Consider the following 16,176-nt stretch of genomic DNA (forward strand, 5'->3'; position numbering starts at 1 on the left):
AACATATGGGTCAATACATGCGTCGTCACGCCACCACGTGACTTTGTTGTTATGATCTGACGTCACGGAATTCGAATAGTTCATTGGAGAGGCAATTAGGGGTTGAGTCGAAAGTCAATTTGTAAGTATTATAAGTATCACAGGGTTAATCGACGTTTAAAGGATATATGAAGCATTTACTTTACTTCAAAATGATATTGTACTCATAGAATTGGCAAAATATTGCGATATTGTCATTCCATAAATATGTTTATTACTGACTGTCCCTACCATGGCGAGACCATTCCATCTAAGTCTTCCCAAGAAATGGCAGCTTGCAGCGGCAGCGTACAGGTATGCAATAGAAACAAGCCATTTTCTGACTCTCCTTAGCGTATACCCGACCATTTTGTTATGCTACAGATAGATAAGAAACCCGGGAAGCCTTCAAGAGTCTCCGTGGCAGTGCATCGTGGTTCCACCGGGCAGGGGACGAGGTCCTGCTCGGTGCCAGGCCTCGCGAGAGGAATGTTTGGGCCGCCATGAATATTTCCGCGCCCTGTGTCGTGTTTCAGAGTGAGCTGAACTCCCAGTAGCCTAGATCCGTGCCGAGCCAAACACCCTAGTTGCATGCTGCCCACGTTCTCGGGCTAGTACAGCCCCAGGTCTGTCTAAGTGCTTGATCGAATAGAGCGGTGCACCTTTTGGAGCAAACAAGCGACGTCAATTTTCCCTGGGCCTTTTTACGAGCTGTTTATCACGTATAGACTCTAGTCTAGAGGCAAGCGGGCAACAACACCAGATGTGTCCACGTAGCTCCCGTACAACTACGTGTCCTACTAATGAAAACGTCATGTGAACTGCCCTATTTACAAACCATGTGATGTATACCATATATTTCCCAATGTTTACCTCCGTCTGTATTGGTAACTGATAGGTGTGCTTTGTTTTGATTGGTTGCGCCGTTAATTTTATCAGTTGTGTAGGTCAGTGATGACGTCAAAACGGTGGGCTGTGCCAGGTTTATTTATAAACTCAGTGACAAACTCGTGATGTGGCCACGTATGTGTGTATTATGTAGTGTGGACAGTCCGAACTAGCAAGTCACCAGAGCAGTGGTCAGTTTCTTGCCCAGGCAGTCAGCCGCATTTGGCCAGTGTGGACGTTGGATAACTTCTAGTTTTGGTGACCGCCTTTTAAGTAAAGGTGCACCAACTTTTGGAGTTGTTGTTTGGACAGCAATTGAGGTTGCTTGTTGCAATTGTTAGAGCTTGCATTGATTGACAACGCTTGAAAACGTTACGGACCGACGCGATGTTGGCATTTGAATTTCCGTGTGGAGAGGTCGGACTTGGGGCGGTAAGTTTAGCTTGTAGAAGCTTCTAGATTTTTCCAGTGGCTTGTTTCTTTTCATAGGATTGTAGTTTGCACTTTCAAAGTTTTTCTCTTGCTTTCTACAATCTCATGCATTTATGACATGGTTTGATGATTTTCATAAGTTAGAAAAGACAATGAGTGAGAAAGCAGATCTAGAAGTGTGGTGTTTTAACTTTTATATACAAATCTCACTGGTTTCAGACTTTAAGTTTTACACAGAAACTCCTACGTTGTACCAAGAATTTTAACAGGAAGTGTTCAAATGTGCTGCTGATCTTTCTTAGGGGATTTCCCTTAAGTTTTTTTCCCAGTGACTATTCATGGTGTATTAGTGCTGGGACAGCTGGCCCAGATACATGTACATGCATGTAGCCTCCAAGAGTTTTCCTGATGAGTCATGGGACTGGTATATCCCAACTGACACACTTCCTTTGGATTTACATATTAGCTTGTAAGAACGACAGCAGGCTTGTCATGGACTCTGAGTTGTGACCGTTGTGTTTCCTTCCCTTCCAGGTCTCAGGGATCACCTCCAAGCTAGCTGAGCTGAAAACCTTCCACGAAAATTTTAAGGTAATTGCTACAAACATTAATTGATAGTTAACCACACTGCTGTGGTCTCTGTATTCTGTCTCTTCTGTATTATTAAGTTACAAAATCATGAATGCGGTATGAATAAGCAATGTTGGGAGGAATTGATCTTTCGCTGCTTTAAAGTACCTAATTTATACATAGTTTACATGTACGTACATTATTCTAGGTTATTTTTGATCGTGATTGGGTGACTATTACATCAGCCGTGCAGCGTAACCCAGACCAGGACATGACAAGCTAGGAAATTACAGCATTTCCAAAATTAGGAATACTACCGGGCTAACACTGAGATTACATATTGACATTCTGGCAAACTTTCCATTTAGCTGTCTCCTTCCTGTTTATGTAGGTAAAATCTTCAGAGCTATTGCGTCACTCAAAGACAAATTCAGCAATTAAGATTACATCTTGCGAAAGGGAGGGGGATGTCAATAAGATTTCAAAAGGAGTGGATGAAGTACCGGAAATAACAGACTGTATCACAAACCTCTCTGAGCTTCATTGTCAGGCTATAGACATAATCTTACGGTCAAAAATTCAAAGCCAGTGTGTAAAGTCCAGTTGTAATGCACATAACATCTGACTTTTGCCCTTACATCAATCATGGGATCTGGACATGTACACATACTGACATAGGGCTGGGGGCAGGTACTGTTTGTTGACCTACAGTCATAGTGGGACTCTTAATAGTCTTATCAAGTAGGCCACAGCTCACAGAACAACCATTTATTGACGATTTATAAATGACTGAACATTCTTTTCAAATCTGTAATGTTTAGCCTGAACTCAATCAAGCTCCTATAAGGGCTTGCTGCCCGCGGGGAGGGGAGAGAAACCCCTAGACAGCTGGAGTTTGCGTTGTACAGACTATGTAATGTTCTCCTATTTCAAAAAGGATACATAAAGGCCGGATTAAAAAAAGTGAAGTGAATTTGTTTTTACTATGCCATATAGACTTAGCTGTGCCAATAGAGAAACAACCCAAGGAAGATAAATGTTCTTTTTCCTCCCCATGTCACCGGTACCTTCCTCAGATTGACGTAGTTTCAGTAATTACACAGTCAATTTGACCAAATAGTTGCATAGGTTAGAGCAATTGCTTCCGCTAGCTAAGCCAAGGCTACAGCCTACAGGGGAAATTTATGATTTTACTCTTTATTCTACCAAAGGTTATCTTAATTGCCATTGAAGTTAGGAATTTGTCTAAAGTGGGGCAAGAAAATAACAGGATATTGTTTGATTACTTTGATATCAGTATCTGCCTGGATAAGCCTGGATGGTAGTGAAATTTACAATTGAACGGAAACTCCACACCTATATACAATACAATACAATACAATATATACACATGTAGTTTACATACATACATCTCTGACATAACAGGTGCCCATTATTAATATTGCACCCTGTTTTTTTTTTTGTAGGGTATAATATTATGGCAAAATGGGTTGATTGAAACTGGGGTGTGTCTTTCCCTGTAGCTGAACACATCCTCAGCAATGCCGGAGTGTATCGACGAGCAGAGACCAGTAAGACCAACGACGCTGGACACGGGTCACAATCTCAGGAAAGGTACGTCACCTTTACTCAGTTGTTTCTCTAACAGTTGCTTTCAGTTAAAATTTGAATTTTACAACTGCATTGAAGCTTGATCTTTCCAAGTAGAAACAAGATTTTTTTTGTAGTATGGTTCATGACTGTTTATACTACAAAGTCAAAATTCAAAGACTTTCATCAATATTAGAAATTCACATATATTATATATGTCTATAACTTATAGGTAACTCAAGATAGCTTATGCTTGATAAAGGGTTTTGTTTTGATCGTTAGAACTTGGCAGCTGCAGTTTTGTAATAACAAATTCATGGAATAGGTGAGAGTCTCAAGACGTGCTCTGGCCTCAGGCCAGCATTGGTGGAATGTAACTTCTTGCACTGGTGTCCTGTTTATCAGTCCATTGGGAAGTGGCCAGATCATGCGCAGATATCAACACAGCCAGCATTCACTTTCTTCTCTTAGTCTTAGTACAAAATAACTCAGCAGTCTGTTCCAGCAAAGGGTTGAATCAAATGAATTTTCAAAAATAAGTGAATGCTCTTTGACTCTACAGAGTAAGATGTGATATTCAAATTTACAATATAAAAGGTAAAATTAGAACATTCAGAAAATTAAGTGACATGCAGATATATAAAATGCACTTACATTTTTCTAACTTATTAATTCAAAAGGTTTTAGGTGCAATTTTGTTACCCGTCTCACGTAGCTCAGTAAAAGCCATACATGTGTGACTGAAATCACATGGAAGTTACTCGTGAGAACAAATAACCATACGTTATTTTTGGTTCAATGCAAACACAATAGCACAGATAGTATGTAATTTTATTCTTAGAAGGGTTTGCACAAAGCAGGTGTTGCAGAAACCCACCAGGAGGTATATTCCCATCCTTCGGTTGGCACGTTGTTGAGCCATGTGACATACACGGTCGTTAAAGTACCGTATATGTTGAAATTTTTGCAGCGGTCTTACTTTCGCAGTTTCCTCAGTGACCTCTTCACCATAAAATCATGACACCATAAATATGTATTTTTGTGCTACAGTATTGTTTTGACCCAAAACTTAAACACAGTGACAAACTCCTTTCCATTCGTACTGCGAAATTAAATTCCCGCAAAAATAAATGAAGTTACATGAAATAATCACGTTGTCAAGCCAGGTGACTAGGATGTTTGCCGAGTATCAAAAAGCATATAGATCCAAGGTCTATGTTTACTCACGAGTACCATAAAGACGTCACTAGAGGAGCGAATACGTGACTCACATGTAGGGACATGTGGTTCTTAGCATAATGATCCATTCAAACATGGCGGTATCCTTGACATTTAAGCACTGTAGTTTCAAATGCTAGTGAAATGTTGAAGTTAATTACTTTTGAAGTGATGAGGGGTGGATTTCAGGAGAGTTTTGTGTGCCCTCATTTTGATTACAAGACGTACATGTGTATGTCCAAAGTTAATTTAAAAGCTCTTTTAAAAATGTTGTAAATTTGGAAGTCTTTTAACAGATCCGTCAAATTTTTTGTTGGAAAACCCCTGAAAGGGACCGAATCTTGAGTGCAAAGTTGATTTGGAAGACACTGTGACTACGCCAGTCACCCTGGGATAACCTGTTGTGTGTTTGTTGTTGTCACTGGACTAAGTGTTCCAGCTCACGTTTCACCAGGGGGGCCTCAGATTAGATTTGCCCTTTACATGTCCTCAGGACCTTGACTCGACCAGGGATTTGGCATCCTTCCATGGTATATGGCGCAAACAACATCAGCAATTCACTTCTTGTGACTTTATGTGAACAATCTCAAAATAAACTGGGTACAAATACAAGTACATGTAATATACATGTATAGTATGTACAAAAAATTGTCTATTAACTGATGACCAATGTCTTGTGCATTAGGAAAGGTAGAAAAAAACAGACAGTCACAGTATTTACTTACCGTATATGCATATCTATATGTATAAGCTAAGGATGAAAATTCTTGGTAGTATGCTGGCAAATATTTTAGCCTTCACAGCGTACAGAATAAAACGGTTTGGTATTCAGGCCAAAGGTTTGGATTAACTAGAAGCTTGAAGCACGTACCATTGAAACAGTCTTGTTGTTTGACTTTTGACAGGAGGGATACGTGACCAGAGTCAGGTGGCATATGTGCCCATGTAATTACTTCCAGAACACTAGTCTAGATCTTGAACGAACTCTTGAACAGCACTCTGCCTTTTGCAATCATTTTTTATAGGTAGAAAACTGAAGAAAAATAAGTGGGTACGCGTATTTATATTATATGACAATAACAAGAAATGCAAAATTTATATATACTAGTAACATTTCTTTTAGCACAGGCTCAAGATAGTTAAGAATTACATAGTTTTAATTATTCTTGATTTATACAAATAGATCCAGTGTGGATGTTGAATGGCAAAAGAAAATGAAAAGAACATAATTTGTCACTATGAAAAATTTTCTCCATGTAAAATTGTGTAAAATGCTTGAGAGATAGTACGTTTGAAAAGAAAATCAAGAAATCCATGCTTGTTTTTCTTGAAATTAGTGTGTGTGATATTATATTGTACAATTTGTTACTGTACTTTGCAGACTCTTATCTAAGCAGAATGCTAACTAGAAATTATCTCCTGCCCTCCAACAGAAACTACTGCCACACAGCCCATGTTGATCCAAGGGAAGGACACCTCTACAGCCAAGCGCCAAAGAAGAAACAAGAAGAAACGCACAAGGGCATCCGACAGTTTCAGTGGCAGATTCAAAGGTAAGAATGCATCTGAAACCTACCAAGAACCAACCTGCTGCCTAACTCTGTAACCAATAGGTAATTGAGTGCCAAACAGCTTCTTCAGCGTGCTAAAGGTTTAAGTGTTTCTTAATGAGCAACATGATATCAACAAAGATGAGAACTTTGTTTAAAGACAACATGTTTTCTCTGGCAGTATGGAGTTTTGATTGTGATTTCTTTGACTAGGAAGTGAAATTAAGTATATACAGACCTAGAATCTAGATTGTTTTGCATTGCACGGTAGAATATTCGGTAGTTATCACTATCAACCATGTGACATAATGGTGTGGTACGATATTCGGATCGGAAAAATAAGGCAAGAATTTCCAACATTTGTTACCATCCACCCCTACCCTAGACATGTACCATCTGAAGGACGACATCTTGGGAGATGGTGCACACGCCCGTGTCCAGACATGCCTCCACCTCCTCACTGGGAAAGAGTTCGCTGCAAAGGTATACTACCTGACTTAACTCTTCCATGTAGAATGTATCTATCACTGTCTTTAGCAAAGTATGCCATGGGTTCAGGTCCGGACTTATATTCTGGACCTGACCTGAACCTCTGGACTTGAATCTGGACCTAAACCTGAACATGAATTTAGGTACAGAGCACTAATTACACCAGTACTTGGAGTTATTTCTTTAGACAGGTGTATATGTATAGTACAGAAGTGAAAATGTTAATTTAGTGAAATGTATGACAGGAAGTGTGGTGAAAAGGAACCTGTTTTACATCAAACTCTCTTTTGCATCAAATATAACAGGAAACACAGAAGTACATTTGAGGTAAATTATACCTTCCCCAACAAGGTTATGTTTTTAGAAGTGTTTGTTTGTAATATGTGGTTTAGCAGCATAACTCAAGAAGCTATGGATGGATTGTCTTGAAATTTGGTATGTGGTTAGGTCTTGTTCTATCAATTTGAAAGAAATGATTAGATTTTGGGCTCCTTGAGGTTTTCCTTGGTACTGCAGCATAACGGTTTTATATCACTTTATTGTGTATATACTTGTTATGTAACACATGTTATGTAACATACTTATCACTTGCTGATCTCTGTAAAACAATCCCCACAGACAGAGCTATGTTAGGCCTGAGCAAAAGAGGGGCAATCGTGGTCTAATTTTAGGGGAGGTCATGTCCCAACATACTAGTACATTTCCAGTGATGTAACATCATACTTCCCATTCTATACATGGTTCAACAGTTATGTGCCTGGTACATTTTGCCCTGAACAGTTGTTCCTTGTCTGGAACATAAGCAAAATAGCTCTGTCATTTTTTATTACATAAGGTCTCTGTGGTAGTCCATTGAATAGATTATATGATTGCAAATTTCACTCAAAATAAAAATGGTTTCTTTCAAATTTTGTTGGCCACTGACTAGCAGTTTAGCACACATACTTTATGACATATGATTGATGAAAATGTATTTTTGTAAGCTTAAAATGACAGATTTATCAATAAAAATGAACAACATGGGCTCCCAAACAATGAGTGGGATGGGAAAAAAGCTGGAAACGGCACAGATTTAAAGCTGCACTAGAAGTTGATAACAGCACTGGTTGCTTCAAAAACTAAAAGATATCCTTCTGTTTGTACAGATTATCGAGAAAAGACCAGGCTACACAAGATCACGGGTCTTCAAGGAGGTGGAAACCCTGTACCAGTGCCAGGGTCACAAGTAAGCATAGCTCCACATTTCATGCCTCAGATTCAGAGAAAACAGTGTTGATTTTTACCTCTGCCAAGCAGTTTGATTTTTTAAACCAGGTTTTATATATTTTTCTCAATGTAATTTATGAAAGTTACTCATGGATAGGTTTTGTAAACAGTCAGATGTTTCAGACAGCATCCACTGTCTTTCATCAGTGTTGTCAGTGGATGCTGTCTGAAACGTCTGACCATTTGCAAAACTTTAGTAACTTTTATATTGAGTATCACTTTACCTGGACCTGGAGAAACATTTGTCATTGTGTTTTGTGAACTGGATGACTTTAGAATTATATATGAATGTTATTTTTTCCATTGATTGAGTGTCATTGGTACAATAAACCAGTCAAATTTTGGTTTGATGGGAATTTTTTTAAACAATCTAGACCTTTACATCTAATTTACATCTTTACATCTCTTTCTTACAGAAACATCATTGAGCTGATTGAGTTCTTTGAGGAAGAGGACAGATTCATCCTCGTGTTTGAGAAGCTGAGAGGAGGTAAGGCTTAGTTTTATTGATTATTAACTTATTAACTAGCACAGAATTAATTCACTTGGACATTTTGGTTTGTGATGTTGTCAGAAGTCATAAAGACATGCAGTGTAAGAAGACTCTTTTTTGTGTGAGACATTTAAAATGAACAGTAACATACTACATAGAGTGATAGACAACATTATTTTCCCTAGTTTATCCGTGCCGGTCACTTGTTTTGTAACTGTACATGCACAAACTGCTAGTAGTCTCAGACTAAGCAGAAAGAAATAAGAAAAAAGGATGTTTTTGCAATCATTCAAGAAATATTTTCTAACACTCAAACAACTGCTTAATGTATGTTCTCACTACAAAAAAAGCATCATTCTTGCTGGCATTTTTCAGGACAACTTCTGGACCACATCCAGAGAAAACAGCACTTTGACGAGCGGGAAGCAGCATACGTCACCAGGGACATTGCCAGTGCCCTAAACTACCTCCATTCAAAAGGTAAGACCATCATCTGAAATCCTACTCAAGATAGGAAAGTTTCTTTCTTTCTCATCTCTTTCTCTAAGAGTAAGACAGTGGGAATGTTCAATCTAGTCAATCTCAAAGTCAACCATTTCTGTAAAAGATATGGCATAGTAAAGGCACCTTAGCAATGAGGGAAGCATCTTGTATTCAATTTACCAGTAGAAATTTGTTGTAGAAGATTCAGCAACAAGTTGAAATAGAAAGTTAAAACATGTCATAATTTTTCAAAATTCCTAGTATCATTCAGGCTCAAAGTGAATAGTGTTACGATTTTTTTCTTCCCACAGTGGTCATTTCTTTCTAAAATTGTCTTTGTTTCTGACTGTGGAACATTCAGCAACTAATTAAAATTAGAAAAATTAAAATTTGATAAAATTTGTGAAAACTTCCAGTATCATTCAGACTCAAGGTGAACAGTGTTAAGCATCTTTTCTTCCTACAGCAGTCATTTCTTTCTAAAGTTGTCCTTGTTTCTGACTCCATTGCTGAACTTGACCCATCACTAATCTTTGTCCCCTCATCACCAGGCATTGCCCATCGTGACCTGAAGCCTGAGAACATCCTGTGTGTGCTGGAAGAAGAAGTCTCCCCTGTCAAGATCTGTGACTTTGACCTTGGCAGCGGCATCTCCTACAGTGACACCCCAGTCACTACTCCCGACCTGTACACACCGGTAAGTCTTATAATATATACAACGGTACATTTGGTAGTTGAGTCTTGATTTTTCTTAAAGCAGAAGATTCTATTCTGACTGACACATTCCTAAGGTGCGGTAAAATGTACAGCAAAGAGCAAGTCAGAAGTCCTAAAAAATATAATGCAGTGTAAAAAGACTCTATTTTTGTAAAAAGACTATTCAGTCACTGACCAAAATGTCTGCTTTTCTTGTTACCTGGATGTCTAACCTTCATCAACATAGGAAAAAAGCATGATGTCAGCAAATGGCTTCAACTGTCAGTCTTTTGTAAATGTAGAGATATGCAAGTTTCTGTGTAGATGTAACAGTATGATGATATATTTTACTCGTGTGATCTTCACAGGTGGGGTCTGCGGAGTACATGGCGCCAGAAGTCGTGGAAACGTTCAACAACGACGCAGCCTCTGTGTACGACAAAAGATGTGACATGTGGAGCCTGGGCGTCATTGTGTAAGCAGATTTTGAATTACTTTGCAAAACCAAAATGGCAAAAAGTAGTGGACAACCTCAACTCAACTGTACACACGACACATTTTCAGAATAGATGCTGTAGCCACATACATGTAGTTCTCATTTAGACCTTTATTCAAGCCCTAAACCAAAATGTTAGTATTCCATGGCCATCTTAAGGATGTGGACAAGATCATTTATTCTTTCACTCTTCTTGTTGGCCATTTTGTGTTGTGATTAGCTGTGTTTTAATGTCATCTTCTTCTGTTGGATACAGATATATCATGTTGAGTGGGAGACCTCCGTTCTATGGTCAGTGTGGCAGTGACTGTGGCTGGGAGAAGGGAGAAGCCTGTATGGCTTGTCAGGTAAATATGTGGCTTGGGCACCTCTTTTACTGTTGAATGTTGAAATAGAAAGACACGGGGTATTCAGAAAATGTAATCTATTCTAACTAAGTCTTTGTTGTTAAATGTACACATAAAAAAGATGTCTACCATTTGGTTTATGTTCCTTGAAATATTTGACTTTGAAGTTTTTTTTTGTTTTCATTGGAAGCTAGAGATCATTTTGATGCTATACACCCAAGCATGAGTATGTGTAGCAGTTGTACTGATGCCCCCTCCCCCTCTGCCAACAGAACATGTTGTTTGAGAGGATAGGGCAGGGTCACTACGAGTTCCCCGACCCAGAGTGGAACCACATCTCTGACCAGGCCAAGGACCTGATCTCTCACCTCCTGGTGAAGGAGGCCAAGTCTCGCTACAGCGCCTCACAGGTGCTCAACCACCCATGGGTCATAGGAGATGCACCCAAGCTTCCACTGCCAACACCTGTTCTCCTGAAGAGGTGAATACTGCTGTACAGCATGTCCTTGACTTGTTAATATTCATGGAGGTATCACTGTCATTGTGTGTGTGTGTGTGTTTATGTGCTGTGTGAGTGTGTGTAAGTGTGTGTGTGTGCATCTGTGTGTTTGTGTTTCTGGATATTTGTGTCAGAACCTATGGATAGATTGTGATGATATTTGGTATGGGTACAGATCTTGGAAAGACAGAGGTCTAGGTTGATTAAATGCCTCCTAGCAACTGACAGTAGTACTGCAGCAGAACTTCCGGGTTTTGTATCTTTTGTCCTGGAAAGACCTGGATATGGTATTTGATTTTGACTTTTTGGCGGCAGGAATTTTTTTATGTCAGGAAGAAGAGGTGTAGGTTTGGGCTCCTTAGTTGTGTCTATAGTGCTATTGACTGGATGACAGAGGCTTTGCTTACATGTTATAGTGCTGGTCATCTTTAGTTGGGAAAGAAGTCTTTCGGAAATCTATTCAACGTCAAGATGAAATATCTCGTTGATCATTAAGATTTATGACTAACTTTTATAACACAGTGAAAAATACGACTTCTGATCGACCTTTAGATTCTTCAAGTTCTAAGTGTCTTCTGAAAGTGACCAATGGTGTTATTTGAACCTACCCCCCAGGAACTCCAGTGCTCGTGACCTGACACAGTTTGCTGCCGAGGCGGTGGCCTTCAACCGCATGATGTCGTTATCGTTCCACCAGGAGACTGCGGAGGAGGCGTCGCCTGGAACCAGCACGGGAACTGTCGTCTGCAGGCTGTCACCTCCCGGTAAGGACATGTCATTCCCCTCCCCCTGGTGTCACATCAGCAAGTGTTACTCAGTCTCTCTCCATCGGGAACTTATTGCATGGAAGGGCTGGTAAAAACTTGATATGATTAAACTACACGTTTGCCTTAGAAAGCTCTGAGATGTTTGTGTGAAGCCTTGTATTTAGTGCCCAGTCACAGTCATTGTGCAAATCTTCAAAGGTATTCTTGGGCTAGCCTTGCATGTGTCATACAAAATTCAGCTTCCTTTTTATGGAAAAGGCTGTCTTAGATCCTTGTAGGCGGCTGGTTCTGTCACAACCTGCTTGAAAATTTGACGACATCAAAATCATACGAATGTGACCGTGTGGCTCCTTAGACTTGGTTCCTCCTGCTCCTGTTGTCTAGAAGCTAGAATATTATTTTGTGGTAAACTGTGGTTTTTGTTTTATTAAATCTTGGAAAACTTCCTTCTTACAGGGGAGTCTGCCTTGGCTCAGAGACGGAAACAGTCACAAACAAGGAACAGAAGCCAGGACTCCCAGGGGGAGGCAGCAGAGCCATCATCATCATCACCAACTGACCAATCCTGTGACAGGAAGACTTGATGCGGCCTCCAACCCTCTGTCAACAGTTGGGGGTATTTTAAATGTGATTTTTATTTTAATACACCAGTGCAAATAGCGGTTATTGTATGATGTGAAGACACAGCAATCATGTGAAGCTCCTAGAGCTTGAGATTACTTCCAAGGGGCCAATGAAGACAGATTGAAGTGAACAGCCAGACAAATGACTGAAAATTCACTGAAAATTTACTGAAACACTACTGTCAGTAGTCAACCAGTGAATTTCCAGTACTGATGGCTTGCCAAGGGTAGTAAGTAAAAGACAATTTACTGAAAATTTACTGACACACTACTGTCAGTAGTCGACCAGTACTAACCAGTGAATTTCCAGTACTGATGGCTTGCCAAGGGTAGTAAGTAAAAGACAATTTACTGAAAATTTACTGAAACACTACTGTCAGTAGTCGACCAGTACTAACCAGTGAATTTCCAGTACTGATGGTTTGCCAAGGGTAGTCAATAAAAGACAATTTACTGAAAATTTACTGAAACACTACTGTCAGTAGTCGACCAGTACTGACCAGTGAATTTCCAGTACTGATGGTTTGCCAAGGGCTGGTACCAAAAGCCTGCTAGGCTTTGGTTCTCACGTTTTCAGGAAAGATATAATTATGCTTCCTATTCAGGAGGATAATGGACTGATGAAAAGCAGAGAAAGGTTTCTGTAGTGTGTATCTGTTAGTTTCACTCGTCAAATGGAAATGTTTTGATGCAGGAGTGATCTCTAATATCTATTCAATGACATACATTCCTGGGCTCTGGCAACCAAAGTCAGGCAACCCCAATAAGGCTGGGATTCAGCAAATGAGACTGTCTGGAAATGCTCCTGTATTAGAAGTTATTTTTTGGTGATGCCCTCGGGGCTAGCCTAATAGAATGTTATCATTCTTCTAAACAATGTCAGTACAACAAGGAACACAGAAGTTACTGATACATGTTACTTATTGGATATATGTTGATTACAAAATTTCATCTTACTATGAGAACAACATTTCGGGATACAAGGCCATTGTTCTAATTGAGATTTTGACTGTTGGTCAGTGAAAGGCTTTATTCTATTAGAGACTGTAATGCTATATCAGACAAGTCACTCTGGCAAAGCATCAGAACAAACAATACAATCAAAATAGGTGAAAATGCCAGTAACCATTTAGTTTCCAATATGGCTGCTTCCTTTGATCAAAATAGTTACCGGCTCAAGGTCAAATGTGTCAGCAAGGTTAAAGCCAATACAGAGATGTATCATGACAATAGAAATGTGCAATAATAGCCCCTGTGGCATGGAGTTATAAATCAAGAAAAGATGTATGTAAACCATGAAGCTTGTGAAAAGTACAGATTCCCCTTTGAGACATGCTTTCTATGAATACAGAATGACACAGGATGCCCATGTTTTGCTATCCTATAACCAAGACTTCTCAGGACTTTTTAGAAAATAGTACATTTTTGATTTGTATTCATGTTGCTATGCAAGGACAAGATGTGGCGATTGTCACATTCCTGTGAACTGCTCTTCTTTCCACTTGGTGACACTGTACTCTTGTGCTATAGTGTGACAAGGAGCATATTCTGTGTCCACAAATGTTAGTTCAGTTGAAAATTTGTAACTCAGAAGATACTAGAGACTGGTCCGTTTGTAAGTTTGTCGGTTGAGTTTGTGCCAAGTTTGGTGTTTCAGAAAACGCCATAGAGGTGGAGAATTTGCAGTTGGGAAAATGTGTATGGTTGAGGCAAGTTGTGTTCAGGGAGAAAAACATCAATTTTTATGAAGAGATTCATTCATTTTGACCCTGAAAACTCAAGACAGTGGTTCGCACTGATTTTGTCAGTGCAGTTTGTTGACCAGTCTTCAGAATCTTTTGAGTTACAGCCTACTGTGAACAAGATGCTCTGAGATGAATGTCGAGAACAGTGTTCTTTATGTAGCAGTGCCCCCTTCCTTCTTGCATGTAAACTGCAGATTTCAGCACCTCTTAGCATTTGAATGAGTAGTCTAACTTGTTAACAGTGCTCACATGAGCAAAAAAATGCCTTTGTAATTACGGCACATGTGCCATCAAGAACTTATAACTAAAGATTATTCATTTTTAATTGCTTCAGGAAAAGTACTTGTAGCCATACTGCTATGATATTAAAAACAGACAAATTGTCCTTTTGAAACTGAGCGGCATTGTTTTTGTTTTTTTCGCTGGAGTAGAAAACTTTGAAATGTGCAAAGTTAAATATTGTGTTTGAGTTTCCAAAGGATAGCAAGATCTAAATGAAAGGTATCATAAGTGTGTGCTCCAAAAGGCTTTATGTATCTCGATGTATTTTTGTAGGGGAAGAGTTTTAGAATGATCTTGTTGAAATGGAGACAATTTACGTTATACATTATTTTCAAATTCACTGCAGTTTTCATTGTTTGTGTCCTGTTATATTTGTACTGGATGGATTTTATCATAATGCAGGTATTTCATATGGATTATGAACAGTGTTATCACCCAGCAGTTATGAACAAAATGATGTCAAAATGAAAATTTAAAATCTGTATTGTTTGTCTACCAATGTATGTGTAGAGAAGTGTTACATACAAGGCATTTTAGTTTGTGAGGGTGCTTATGATTAACAGAATCTTGATGGCAAAAGGATATGTTTCCGTAGCTGGTATGTTATTAAGTTGCTTCCTAAACTTGTAAAACAGATAATATGTACTGTATGTTCCATTGGCAAAGTGTTGCATAAGAGATGTGATGGTTTTTATCTTCCACGTAAGTTTGAAACCGCATCATATTTTTACCTTTGTGATAAAGTACAAAGTGGGAGAAACAGTTGTATCCAGCTTCAGCACCTAATTACTTTCCAATATCTCTTCCATTGAAGTGCTGAGTTTTTAGAAATTCTTTTTACAAATGAAATTACTAGACCTGAAACATCAGTGAATGGAAGTACATTGGGAGAAAAATATGTACATGTGTAATACTTTAAAACGAAGTGTAATACACTATCATATGATTGGATACATACATCATGTACATGTACTTCTTGTATTGTGATCTTGCCAGGTGCTCAGATTTTGGATGATTTCTGCACTGATTCAAGGTACAACATGTATAACCTAGCTATCCACTGCCATGCTCTTATGACTATCCCATTCTAAATCTCATAAGAGGGTGGTCAGGAATAACCCTTCACTGTTGAATGAAATTATCATCATGACCACCCCCTGTACATTTTGAATGGAATATTCCTTTGGTAGATGTTCTTTTGTGGAAGCTTTGTACTAAGTGAACAATTTAAACATGAGATTCTATGTGCCATTTTGTACACAGCTTTGGGGTGAATCTATTATACAATGTTAACTGTACATGTTGTAACAAAAGGCTCTTGCCATGATGACTCACACAAGATGACAACTTCTAATTGGTCATAATTGTGAATTAACTGAAAGGACATTGTAGCTAAACCAATCGAAACATAGATAACAGCTTGTTAGAACATTTGAAAATTTGATGCTGCAAAGTGTCAGTCATAATGGCAAGTAAGATGTTTAAAACAACATGTACAACAGTCTACATGTATTGTGTTTGGCATCTGAAAGGCTGGGTGAGATTTTATCCTGTGCACATTTATTTTTATACGACATGGCAATACTGTTGAGCAGAGAGTTGTATGCCTGAGATACCGATTCTTCCCAGAGACTGTCATGAATGTAAACTGGACACCACAGTTGGTGACACGCCCTTCATGACTTCTACAAGACAATAAACAACTGAAAAGGTAACCTCAAAAG

The 16,176-nt window shown here is 39.0% G+C and overlaps 1 protein-coding gene across 2 annotated transcripts; it reads left to right on the plus strand.

The window, feature by feature from the left end:
• Positions 1-260: 260 nt before the first annotated feature.
• LOC136445460 (MAP kinase-interacting serine/threonine-protein kinase 1-like) lies at positions 261-16,175 on the plus strand. Of its 2 annotated transcripts, none has more exons than XM_066443506.1 (14): positions 261-333; positions 1,873-1,929; positions 3,432-3,522; positions 6,150-6,269; positions 6,652-6,749; positions 7,901-7,980; positions 8,438-8,511; positions 8,890-8,994; positions 9,549-9,694; positions 10,062-10,168; positions 10,446-10,536; positions 10,809-11,017; positions 11,651-11,799; positions 12,259-16,175. In XM_066443506.1, the coding sequence occupies exons 1-14, from the start codon at positions 307-309 to the stop codon at positions 12,384-12,386; spliced, it is 1,482 nt and encodes a 493-aa protein (XP_066299603.1). In that variant the 5' UTR covers positions 261-306; the 3' UTR covers positions 12,387-16,175. The 2 variants fall into 2 exon arrangements, with proteins under 2 accessions (XP_066299603.1, XP_066299604.1); XM_066443507.1 differs by lacking the exon at positions 261-333 and adding an exon at positions 1,007-1,338.
• Position 16,176: the final 1 nt, after the last annotated feature.

This window comes from Branchiostoma lanceolatum, chromosome 11 (assembly GCF_035083965.1).
Source record: "Branchiostoma lanceolatum isolate klBraLanc5 chromosome 11, klBraLanc5.hap2, whole genome shotgun sequence".
Taxonomy (NCBI): domain Eukaryota; kingdom Metazoa; phylum Chordata; class Leptocardii; order Amphioxiformes; family Branchiostomatidae; genus Branchiostoma; species Branchiostoma lanceolatum.

Bases quoted from the DNA above. Each gene is read 5' to 3' on its own strand.
- LOC136445460 (XM_066443507.1), top strand. From the start codon at position 1,294: ATGTTGGCATTTGAATTTCCGTGTGGAGAGGTCGGACTTGGGGCG. The intron at 1,930-3,431 runs GTAATTGCTACA...CTTTCCCTGTAG, and splicing joins CCTTCCACGAAAATTTTAAG to CTGAACACATCCTCAGCAAT. The intron at 11,018-11,650 runs GTGAATACTGCT...CCTACCCCCCAG, and splicing joins ACACCTGTTCTCCTGAAGAG to GAACTCCAGTGCTCGTGACC.